Source organism: Phasianus colchicus, chromosome 4 (genome assembly GCF_987193195.1).
Source record: "Phasianus colchicus chromosome 4, bPhaCol1.hap1.1, whole genome shotgun sequence".
Classification (NCBI taxonomy): domain Eukaryota; kingdom Metazoa; phylum Chordata; class Aves; order Galliformes; family Phasianidae; genus Phasianus; species Phasianus colchicus.
This window is the reverse complement of record NC_143439.1, coordinates 59,810,452-59,823,703: the sequence shown is the minus strand read 5'-3', so window position 1 is coordinate 59,823,703 and position 13,252 is coordinate 59,810,452. Positions and strand designations below refer to the sequence as shown.

The 13,252-nt window shown below is 35.5% G+C and overlaps 1 protein-coding gene across 1 annotated transcript in view; it reads right to left on the bottom strand.

Moving 5' to 3' along the window:
* The window catches only part of SLC2A9 (solute carrier family 2 member 9), an 85,579-nt gene that overhangs the window by 32,150 nt on the left and 40,177 nt on the right, over positions 1 to 13,252 (bottom strand). Inside the window, exons 8-10 of the mRNA XM_031588379.2 lie at positions 10,883 to 10,993; positions 2,742 to 2,843; positions 449 to 524 (exon numbers count right to left, since the gene is read on the bottom strand). Of these exons, the coding sequence (XP_031444239.1) occupies positions 449 to 524; positions 2,742 to 2,843; positions 10,883 to 10,993 (289 nt within the window). The remainder of the gene's footprint in view (positions 1 to 448; positions 525 to 2,741; positions 2,844 to 10,882; positions 10,994 to 13,252) is intronic.

Here is a 13,252-nt window from a genome sequence, read left to right as displayed (position 1 = left end):
TATACAAGAAGTCTAGTTGAACCTGAGATTTTAATAGAGTAGGAAAAGGTGATTGCAAGAATGCTTGTGCTCTTTGCCTTATGAGAAGAGTTGGAGGTAAGGAAGGAGGAAGCCTTACTATGACCCTACAGTGGGAGCATTAATGATCAAGAAGACTCTTCTCAAATGTGTTCCTAGTTAAGCCTGTTAGGCATCTTCCCTTTCCCAACCAACTATCATATGCAGAGGAATAAACAGAGAGATTAATAACAAACTGTTTTCCCAGAAATATTCCAGTATTTCCCATATTTTCTTCTAATGTAGCATAACTTTTCCTCAGTTTTTCCAAATGAGGATCCAAAATATTACAGCAACTTCATTAAAATTACAAAAAATATCAGCAACTATTTTCAGTGCAAGAATACCTGGGCTTTGATATACAGATTAACACAGAAGAACACGCACATACCTGGTCCAATGCAGAACGATGCAATAATTGCAAGAATGCAAAATATACTGAGGTAAGGAAGCCAAGACACATTATTCTGGTAGAAAAAAAGACATTAATATTAAGTGCATTGTACTTATCATCAACATTGAAACAAAACAAAACAATTAATAGTGTTTTCCAGAATGCTTCCCTATTTCAGAATTTAGTCTAGGACTATTTTAGAAAATCACAGCATTTCTGTAGAATTTTATTAGATTATTTGTATTGAAGGTCTTGCTTTCTGTTGTATCCCATAGAGAAATACTAGCCTATCTCCTGCACCACTGAAGTCACAACTCTAAGTTCTACTTCTTATTCTAAAGCTCAAGCCAATCCAGAAAAGAGTTTTTCCTTCTGCTACACAGATTCTGCACTTCTATTCTCCTAACATATTTTGGATGTGTAAAAGAGCAGCAGTGATGATGCACAGAGCTTCTCCAGACAAAGACTGGGCAGATGTCTAGATATGACAGGCTGCCTTTGAGTAGGACAGCACTATCTGAGCCTGCACAAAGACACCAAAAACACACTCAAGGCATTTTTAGTCATAACCTTTTTTTGACAACAAGCAGGGTCATGTGTGCAAGCAGCAGCTACTGGGACAAGAAAACAAGATATAAATGGTTCCTTAACAGACTTGTAAATGAAATCATCTATTTTCCTCACAAGGCAATCTGTGTTAATTTTACTACAAAATATATATTTCTTGATTCAGATCTCCAAACGATGGCAACTGGAAACACTGTACATGATTTCTAGTGAGATTTCAGGACACTGTTTTTAACCATCTCCATTAATGCTTGGTAAGAATACTATTATGTTAGGAGAAATTCACAGATTCCCATTCCTTTATCTATCAATTTCTTTTTCCATCAGCAAATGTGAATACTCCTTTTATTATAATTTTACGTTTTTTTTTCAAAGTTGATTAAGTTACATATCGCTATAGTATCATCCTGAGAGTCAGTGTAAAACACATTTGCTAAAATAGGTTATTATTTATTTCAGTATTAAATAATGACTTTAATTTTCTGACAGCTTTCTCTTACAGTCTGGCTTATTCCTTTATGCACAAAACATGATTACAGCTTCCTGGGCATTAATATAGAGCAAGTGATTTGTAGATCTGCCAAAATTAGACATTCTGGAGTTCCCATCTGAACTCACAACCAAGGTCCCTTAGGGCACTGAGAAAGTGAAGGTGCAAATACAGAGGAGATATAAGCTGCCCTGAGATCAACCCTAGGTCCTTTGTTCAGAGCAATATCCAATCTCTAATCTATAGCAGACCAAGACATTTCTGAAAAGAAGTGAAATAGAACTCACACTTCAGGGATCTCCAATAGCTGAATGTCCTCATCCATCAAACGGTGTTTTAAACCATTTAGCAATTCTTAGTCAACTTACAAACCTTGCAATAAAAGCTCTCTTCTGGAGAGCAGTCTTACTGTCATGACATGTATGTGAAGTAAAGCTTTCTTGTGCTACACATACATATAAGTCAAATAAAACTCTATCATGTTGCTGCATGCATCTGCTTTTCTTAACCAAGAAGTAACATTTGAAAGTCGGATTAATGTCAAGACACAGAAACAACATCAGGCAAGGAACAGCTTGACAGAAGACCACTCAAAAACATACTGTTCCAGACTGTCACTTCTACATCCCAAAAGCACTCAAAAACTGAGGGAAACAGCATGACAATGAAAATTGAAGATAAACAATGGAAAATGACTTTAGATTGGTTTATCTATCCTCCTTTGACCATTTGAAATATTTAGGGACATGACTTCTAATAACATCTGAAAACTTAGCCTTAGCAGAACATCTGCTCTTAGGTCTTCATGTATTCAATGAAAATATCAGAAATGTAACTTGATAAAAAGATTCAATGTAGAAACTTTTCACAATTGGAAAAAAAAAAAAAAACAAAAAACCAAAAAAACAAAAAACCATCCAAGCAGAAGAATAAGGTCAAAATATGCAGTATGAAAGTAAACTTGAGAAGACTTCTTTACAAGGTAAAAATAAAACGGGACATAACATTTCCCAACTATGGGTAAAATTGTCTTCATAACAGTTCATGTTATGCCATGAAATGAATTATACGAATTGATGCAAAAGCTGGTACAGCTGATCACAGCATTTTGAAACCACCAAATTTATAGCCAAGCGAAAGACAGACCTTAAGTCCTTACATCAAAACGATTAAAAATGTAAGAAACCTGTTTAAAACAGAAAAAAGAGAGCAAAAAATATATAGGAGCCGTACCTGCAAAGTGAGAGACACAGTAAGAACTGCAAAGAAGACAATCATCAACCCAAAACCCCCAATGAGAAGAGGCCTGCGTCCGAGCCGTTCAATAACTAAGCCCTGGAAAACAACAAGAGACATACGGGTTTCTCGATAAGCCACTGAAGAAATCAGAGAATGTAATATGCTCTTCTGGTAAATATGAAGATAAATGATAAAATAAGATAAATAAATAAAAACGATAGAGAATATTTTGTACGTATCAGCTATGCTATATGTACAGCATATATGTGTTCATAATTGTCTTCATAATTATATTTACATAATCTTACCTGTTTGGAAAAACAAATCAGCATGGCATCCTTTTTTAAGAGCTCGGAAAAAAAACAGTGAAACCACCAAAACCATTACTTGATAATACTTTTATGTATGCATTTCTCCTACTGAGCAAATGTAACCATATAGATGGAAAAATACGCAACAGGTTAATTCCACATTAGTATTATTAGTTTGGCAGATTTCTAAGTTACTACTATCCATTATTTATTGTGTAACAATTTCTTAATAGAGAGGACTGTACCTTAGCCAAATAAAAATAATATGATGGTTAGGATGTCAAGCTCAATTTTTTCTTGCTATTCACTTTTTTAGGGGAAAACTCAATCTGCTTTGATGGAATCACCTACAAATTTGCACCAAATTCATATAATAATGTTCTTAATGTTTTTTATACATCAAAATGTTGAAACAAAATACATCTCAGTTTTGTATAACAATTATTTCTTAATTTCAATGGTGAATTCAATATGTCTTTCAAAATGAACTTTAATGGTTTAAAAATTATGTATTAAAATATGTCTTTAGCATAACATAGTCTTAAGCACAGATTAAATCATTTTTCCTTCATCTACAATTGTTTTTTAATTTCTGTTTCTCTGAATTAAAAAAAGAAGTTAGCCATGATGGAGTTTTAATTTCAATAGCCAGATAAAAGAAAAGGGGTTATAGAAGAGGCATTTATTCACATTCTGAATTTAAATTTAACACCTGAAAATAAATTACCTTTGTAAATAGTCACAAAATCTGAACACTTTTCTGTTAGAGAAGAAAATAGATTTTTGAAAAGCTGCAACATGAAACTTTTTTTTGCTAGTCTGAGTCATTAGACTAATATCTATCATAACATTTTTCTAATATTCTGCTTTCACTGACAACTACTATAATTACAAATTACGAAATGAAAATGATAAAATGATTTGGTGAAGCTCAATATTTCTCACTTCAAATAACTTAGAGTTAGAATTTCACAACTGTTTGTCACAGTTATGCACTGGAGACTGAAATCCCACTTTCAGGCATCCCTCAAGCAGAAGATAAATTGAGTAAATAAAATGAAATCTGGAGCAACACCCTTCTATTTATTTATTTGTTTGTTTGTTTGTTGCAACAACACACACCATTGCATTGTGAATATCTAGAAGAAACAGGGTAAAGGGAAGCACAGTCAATCAGGGAAGAAATTCCTCTTTCACAATGCTGGCCTCAGCAGCAGTTGATAGAAAAGGCTTTAGGACTTAGCACCCTCTCAGCCTGCAGAGGTGGTCTTCCACACCGCAGAGCATTGTGATGCTGCAGAACGCAGTGAGCAGTCAGCTGTAGCATTATTTCCTTAAATGAGGGAATATACTCATTTTGACAGTTTCCACAGATTCCATAATAGAATTTATTTCAGAGCAATGTTTAAAATAGACTCCCTCTGATGTTATTAAGATTTTACACTGCACTCACAGAGCCCAAATGTTCTGAAACTGCAACTTCTGCACTGCCAAGACCCTACAAGATGCCAAGTATTTTCAACTGTGATTAATGAATCCATGCTGAAAATACGTGGCCACGTATAAAAATGAAGGATGTGAAATGGTCTGATGAGTTCATCAGAAGATGGAGACTTCTGCAGTGTGTGCAGCAGCGGATGATGCACAGATAATGTGGCATAAAAATGACATTCCCTTTTTCAATTATAAATTGGTGTTTGCTATTAAACAATCTTGGTGTTACACCAGCTGGTGGAGTTTTGTATTAAAAAGGAGTGAGTGCTGAACATTTCTCTCAGAGGAAAAATGGTTCACAGAGGATTCATGTACAAAGCAAAACGCAAAAAGTGCTAGACAGTTTCTGGTTGTCAAGCTCAAAGAAAAGCAAATCCCAGCGACAGAAGACTCCAAAGAGTTTTGTACATATACTCATGCCTGCATATGTTGAAGTAAGTATTTTGGGCACATTTAGGCAAATCTAGGTGGGTCTGAGGAACCCCAGTTTTAACTGTGAGCAGCCAAGCACAGACAAAGTTACAGCAGGCCCTATGTGCTATCTGCAGAAGATAACAATACTTCCTAATGTATTCTAATTCTTTTTTTTTTTTTTTTTTTTTTTCATTCAGAGGTAATTTTCCTTGAGCTGAAGCCAAGCTTCCCAAGCATTCATCATGCTGCAGATTCAATGTCATTTATTTAATACAATGGCTCTTAGGAACTTGAATGTTTCAGCTTCTGGACACTTCCTACGGATTTTGCCTCAAAGAATTTATCATTACAATTCCTGGTGGTATATCTTGTGATTTATGGAACGGACCAACTTCATCTTCTAGAGAAAGTAAAAAGCTATTTTTGCACTTACTCACTGGGATACTACGATGTACCCAGCTTGCTGGGAATTGTTAACTCATTTCCAAAGGTGATACTAAGTAAATCACACTGACAGCATTACAAAACCTGGTGTATACTGACTCAGAAGGCTTCTCCTTTAGACGTGATCAACCTGAACAATTATGGGTAGAAGCACTCTATTTCCAGTTTAAAGATAAGGACTCTTCTACTTCACTTAAATGCATGTCATACTTTTTGAATCAGTAGTTCTAACCCAACAAAATACGCACAACCCAAAACACTCACAACTACTTGTGGAACAGATTCAAATGAGGCATAGAAGTACAACTGAAATGGGATACTAGACTGAGTCAAGCTCGTGAAAGGCAAGAGCAACAATTTAATGCATGCTCCCTATCTGGTCAAAAATTACAGTGGTAATTTTTGGTATAGTGGTAACAGGCAGCATATATGCTTGGAAAGCAATGTCTTTGTGGGGAAAGAGGCAGTCAGGTGCAGAACCACCCCATGAAATATTAACAGGTCACAGTTGTTCAAACATGAAAAACCAGTCTGCATCAGAAAATCCTCTCAGAAGGCCCTATTTTTTATTGGGGCTTAAAATATTGTTTGACTAAGTACACAGATGCTTCAACAGCCATTCCATCAAGCATTTTTCACTAAATTTTAATTAATAAATTAATTTTTAGCATTTCTTAAAAAACGTTATGATAAAGCATCAATATTTCAAACTTCTCTGCTGTTTGTTCTCATTTTCTTGATGGAAAAAAAACCTCAGATGAAATCTGGTTTCCTTGGTTAAAAAAAGAAACAACCAAAAAAAAAAAAAAAAAAAACATGCCATAAATAGGACTGTAAACTGACAATAATTTCATTTTTGGTTATGACTATACAACTCCAAAACTTGTTAACTTGCAAAACCCACCAAGAGGCCCATGACTCATAGGAAGTTAAAAATGATTCACTAGTTTTCAAGTATTTATAAGTCTGCATGCTCCACTGGCAATTCTTACCTATTGAAGACTTGTAACAAAAATATACTACTTGGCAGAGTAAATGAAATAATAACGAATTCAGCATATGCTGTAGTAAAGTCATAAGTGAATTTTACAAGTGATAATACACTGAGTTGTTTGCCAAATTGAGTAGGTTGATACATATGCAAGTGTGATCATAAACACACATTTGTAGAAACCTGTGCCCTGAGTCATTGTGATTAACATAGCTTAAATTACTGAAAATGTGTTTAAAAAAAAAAAATTGCAACCAAAATCCTTCCAACCAAAATGTTTGTTGATAATAAGGCAACTGATACTTTCTTTTGTCTGACAGGAAACACGTGTGAATAAAGTTTAAAAAGCAAATGTCAATCTTTTCACTTGAGTCAGCTGCTGATACTGGGGGGCTGACATGTTGGAAGCAGATCACATTATAAAAGATCAGACAAGACAGGGAGAAAGATGAATATGTAAGCAAGTTCTGCAGCCCAAATGGGAGGGCAATGAATACTATTCCCTACTCACTTCCTGGCTCCAAATCATACTAATAACCCTATTAGATTTGTTTCATTTCTCAGCTCTATACGGAAGTCTGATTTCTATGTTAACATTGAGAGTAACCATACTTTCTTTTCCATGTATTTTGCAAGTAAATATGAGAAAAACTTTATGTCTAGATTCAGATTTAATGTGACATGCCAACTCCATGTTATTTCCCTTTTAAATAGCTGGGCTGAAGTGGATAATCATATTTATACCACTGACATGTCTATTTATGACATAACGTGTAGTATCACTCATTCAAGAAAAGAAGAGTAACAGAACACTGTGAGTTACAAATGGGTTTTTGATTTCTATTTTTATATCCTTTTGCCTCTGGTATGAATTATACAATTGCAAAACAAAGAAACAGTACCTAAACTGGACTTTAAAGGTACAGCACCACATTTGATCACATAAGCACAAGCCTTAAATGCCTTCCCAGGCACATCAGTTCGCCTGAATCCGTATTAATGCCATGGCTGGACAAGATCACAGAATCACAGAATATCCCAAGTTGGAAACGACCCACAAGGATCATCGAATCCAATTCTTGGCTCTCACGGGACCTCCCAAAATTCAAACCATATTTCTGAGGGCAAGTCCAAACACTTCCCAAACACTTCTTCAACTCCAACCCTTTACTACTGCCCTGAAGAACCTGTTTGAATGCCAAGCCTGCTTCTTGGTAGCTACCAGTGTAGGGATCACTATCAACAAAGAAACTGATTTCTAAGTTTCTATTTTGCAGTAAACTATCCATAAACAATCTCACCTGACAGAGAAATTTTCCACTCAAAGAATATGGTTTCCATATTGAATGTCTGCTGGGCTAGCCTGACCAAGATGCAGCCCACACACAGGTTTGTTCCATCTTGGTAGTGACTGGATCAGCTTTCAGGGCAGCACACAAAAACCCACTAATTCCTGTTCTGTGATTTCAATAAGCTGTGGTATTTTTGGTGCAAAGTTCTTACTATCGATGATTTATTTATTAAAAATACCATGTCTGTCTTGTGTCAGGCACACAATTATAAAAGATAGATTAGATATTGACCTTGATCTATGATAGACTATCATAGCTGGTGTTTTATTTTCTAATGTTAGCTTTTGAATACCCTGAAGATAGAACAGACTGGAAAAAAAAAAAAAAAAAAAAAAAAAAAAAAGGAAAGCAAATAACTCAAAAAACATTTTTAAAGCTTGAAAGCATGGAGTTGTGTCTACAGAACTTTCATTTTCTGAATATATCCTGCAGAAAGATTTGTACTAAAGAAATGCAGTCTCTAACAGACTGTCGCTCAAATCTACAGAGTGGTGTTTCATAAGATATTTTTTTCCTGGAAGGCATTACATCATTAATTCCTTGCATGTAATTTTGTCTGTCCTAAAGCTCTACTGTAATAAAACTATTTAGAAGGAATAATGTCCTTGCCTAAAAATGATCACATTGACCATTTATGGATTAAGGCAGCATGCCTTAACAGGATCATAATTTGCAATTCACCTTGCAGTGAAAATATGCCCACATGCACTCCAGCACGTCTGGGAAGTTTCTTAGTCAATATCTCTTTTCTACTGCTTGTTCTTTCTCATTACTTTTCTCAAATATATAAATCTAAGCACGTCTCAGCTCACAGATTTGCTCTATAAAGATTCCACACATTTACATTTGAAACTGTGAAATGAAGATGAAATTTGTAACAAGTAATTAGTGACTCGTTGCATCTAAAATAATTCAGCGTTTTATATTCTAAATGAATCACTAGGTATTTTTTTTTTTTTATTTCACTTCTTAGAATGCTTAGTAATGGTTTCTTGGGACTGAGCAAAGCATCTGTAAATGATTTACAAATTCACACAATTGAAATTTTATACAGACAAAACAAATTAGCATGGTAGGCAATTTTAGAAGCCAACAGTTTGCTCACGTAGGCAACTATTTATGGCTTTCTACAATTACAGATGATGAGCTGCATAAATATTTTCATTGCCAGGTCACTTTTTCCCCTCAAATCTGCACGCAGTAGCATACTGATTAGAGACTACCTTTTTCTACCTCTAAATTTATTAATAAAAATGAGGCTTTCATAATCATGAAAATCCCCAAAATCTTGTGAGTCAATGATAATTTCTGAGAGCACTGGATCTAGGCAGAGAGAGCACCTATCTTTTATTGCACATGGAGAAGGAAAACAGAATCCCTTGTCTTCCCCAGACACCGGGATAAATTATTAACCAATCAGTCTGACAGCAGCTAGAAGATAGTAAGGTGATAAGAGCAGTCAAAACAGATTTGTTCAGTGCAGATCAGTACGGCTCCTTTTGCTGTCGGGGAGAAAGCTAAGCAGATAGAAAGAAAATGAAAAACATGATGGATTGTGACTTCAGTAAGCCTTTTGACAGAGTTCCACATGACACTTTATATTTGTGCATATGAAGCTTTTCGTTTCTAAAGTGCAGCACTGGGAACCTTTCATCACTGAATTTCATCTTATAAATTTCAGGCCACAAGTCCTATATTTTAAGATCTTCTTTAGTTCAAACATTATTGAGCCATGCTCTGTGCTCTGCATGAGCCCCACAAATGGATAGCAAGGAAGAACTGAAGATGATAGGCCCCATTAATAGAACAGTCTTAATATTGTGAAATCATTCCATTCAATTGTCATCTCTTTCCACAGAATAGATGTATTCTTCTCTCAAACGGCTGCCATTAATAATAATAATAATTTTTACATGTATCTTAAAGCAGAGTATCATGAACTTGTGAGAGATAGGGATTTCCATATCATACTATCTCCCCATATTAAAAAGTATGTCCCTTAAACAAACAAACACACACATAAATAAGTGATGGTTTATGAAAAAAAAATGTGGAAATTCACAAAAATCAGAATAAAAAGGTCCTTGTGACTACCAGAAAATAAACTTGATAGATATATTTAGTTTAATATTTTGTAGGTCATAAGCAATTGCTGTGCCACTGGAAAGGATTTTTGCCAATGTCATCCTTCTGACATTTAAAATGCTTGTCTGCTGTGTCCAATATTTTGCAAATACACTTGGTGTAAGATATATGAAGATAAAAAGAAATCTAACAAGGAAAGGAAAGAGTATTTGCTCCTTTGCAACTTTCCATTCCAAAGACCTGTCTATTTTTTTCTTATTTATTGCAGTGTAAACAGAAATGAATTTCCTTCAGCAACCAGTGGTGTAGTCACCTACTGAAATTTTCAGTGTTAATTTGCTCATTTAATCTGTTTTCCTAACCATCTTTCCCATTTTGAAACAGGAAAGAAAAAAAAAGGAAATATTTGTGGGTAATTTTAGCTATTAACACCTTCTTTTATGTTCAGCACACAGTAGAATTACATTACCTATTGATGAGCTCATGTATTATGAAAGTATGGTGCTTCTTCCCAGTAAGTGAGATAGCAGAATTTAACTCCAGGAATAATTTTGTTCTTCCCAATGATCTGGGTGACAAACATTTACTCCTTTATTTTAAATGGCTGAAGAATTCCCCTCATAGTTCATAAATTACCATAGGAAGTGTCATTAAAGCATGCCCAGGAAGACATACTTCTGTTTCATCAGTCCACACTGGATGCATCCTCCTGTATTTTGAACAAGACTTCACTAACAACACTGCCTCCTTTCCGGCAGGAACATGGGAGGGCTCTGAGATAAAGTACTACAGCAGCCACTCTGGTTGAGTAATGAGTTTCACTTATGGTGCTTTAGGCCTTGCACTCCGACCTTCCTCCTCTTCACTCATACAGAGGACAATTGGATTTAGAATTAAATCCAGAAATAGCATTCTCAATTGTTTTTATTAATTACTACACTTAATCTTCAACATACTATTCTGGCCATGTTTTAACCTACATGAGGAAATAAAATTGGTAACTTAAATATTAAGCATGTTAATGAATTCTTTAATCTTACTTACAGAAGAAACAGCAGCAAGGGTCTCTACAGCACCAGTGCTTAAAGTAACATATGGGATTGTTTCTCTGTTGATTCCAGCTTCACTAAAGATGTTGTTTGTGTAGTACCAGATCTATATGGGAGAGAAGAGAATGAGTTATTAATCACTGTGGTTTGGAATACAAGCCTTTGTCATTCAGTTCAAGTATCTCACCTGCCAGACACCAGATATTGAAATACTGAGTGCTCCTGGGGTATTGAGAGCTGGGCAAGATGGCAAGTGAAGAGCAGGTATGAATTTCAGTGGATTAATCACAGCACCATTACACTTCTGCTTGGACTCAGACAAAATTTCAAGGAGCTCTAACTCAATTTGCTTTAATTCACTTTAGGAATAAATCAAAGAAACTCACTTTGAACAATAGGATACAAGAATACAGAGTCACACCACTTAAAAAAGCAAATTTACATGGTGTTAGAGAACACTTCAGAGATACTTAATAACAGAGGAAAGACCAGAAAGAAGACACTGAGAGACATGACATAAAATGTTGCTTTCTGGACAGAAGGTGTGAGATTTCATTTTGTACTTCACTGCAATGTGAAAATCTGCAGTCAATTAATTACAACTTCTCTGTGGTTTTATTCTGCTTTAGAACCAAGATATAATGGTGGAATATAAATGTTATGAATGCTATGCATCAGAGTTACGTTTTATCAGGTGAAAAGACACTAATATGGATTCATTTACTGTTGTCAATTGAGGTCAGGTTGTCTGGTATTCTGTTATAATCGAATAGATTAATATGACCAGGGCTTCACCATGATTTCTATTCTACATGGAAGCTGGCGATTGTACTGTTTTTGAACAAGTTGGTTTTAATGAAGCCTTAAAATTGAATAAATGTACACAAATACCAGCAGGACTACTACAGAAGTCTGCCATTTGGTAATTTCCCCTGAGAGGGACCTGAGAGACTTGCCTGAAAGAGGTCCAGCTTTCCCATATGCCCTGTCCAGATGGTGATTATTGAAAAGATCAGACTGACTAACGGGGCACTACAGACAAAGTGAAGGGTGAGAGCTATGACTTAAGAGATGCTTTTGCAGTTAGTGAAAACTTGCTGACAGTGACTCACACCCAGTAAGTGATTTTGGACACATCTAGATAAACCAAGAACCAGGTTGACACATCTGTACCTCTCCTTTATTTTCTGAGCTTTGGGTGACTTGTCAAGGTCAGTCAGGAAAGCCAAGCAGAAGAGACAAGGAAGCTGAGCTTGTATTCAAGTGTTCCAATACTTCCCTTAATGGCTTTCATCATTCACTTTTGTGCTGTTCGTTTTTTGTTTCTGGATGAACCAGTTAATCAATTTCAGAATGTAAATTTAATGTGAATAATGTTATCATGTGTAACATGGTTGGAGAAATAAAGTAGAAAGAAAACAAAGATAAGGCTTGAAATAGCTAACTCAACACACAGGTCAAAACAAAAACAGTTTTTCTGAGGCACTAAATTATACTTTAAAACATCTCCAGCTTTCCTTTTGGTCTGGACTCCTGACACACAGGCACAAGATATGAGAACGTGATTCTGCTCTGCCATGGAATACTAGACAATTTCTGTCACTTATTTAATATCCATCAATGCCCCAAACCTTCTTCCCCTGGAAATTTAGCTGTGTCATTTTATTTCGCTTATGTGATCAATAACGTTAGAGAGTCTGGATTAAAATCACAGAATAATTAATGCTGGAAAAGAGCACTAAGATCATTGAGTCCAATGACCAGCCACCCACACTATGCCCACTAAACCATGTCTCTCAGTTCCACATCTATATGTTTCTTGGACACCCTCAGGTACAGTGACTCCACCTTCTCCCCAGGCAGCAAATTCCAACACTTCACCACTCTTTCTGAGAAGAAATTTTTCCTAATATCCAACCTGAAATTACCTGGTGCAACTTGAGGCCATTCCCTTTCATCCTACCACTGCTACCTGAAAGAGGAGGCCAACTACCACATTACTACAACTTCCTTTCAGGCAGTTGTAGAGAACGAAAGGTCTTCCCTGAGCCTCCTCTTCTCCAGAAGTTAATTTCAGTTCTCTTCTCAAAAAAATATCCACGATGAGGAACAAAATGGCTTATTAGCACTGAAATCTCATAATTAGGGAAACCAAACAAAACAAACATACCTTACCTATACAAATGTTTTCATAGTTCACCTTAAAGTGTGAAAAATCTGGCTCTCTCATAGCACTTTTTAAAAAAATTTTAAAAAAATATTTTGATACTAGAGTTCCAATCTTTCTAATGATCTTGGAAAAAAAATACTTCCTATTAAGGTTTGTAAGGCTATACAGATACCTGAGACAAGTCTGAACTAGTAA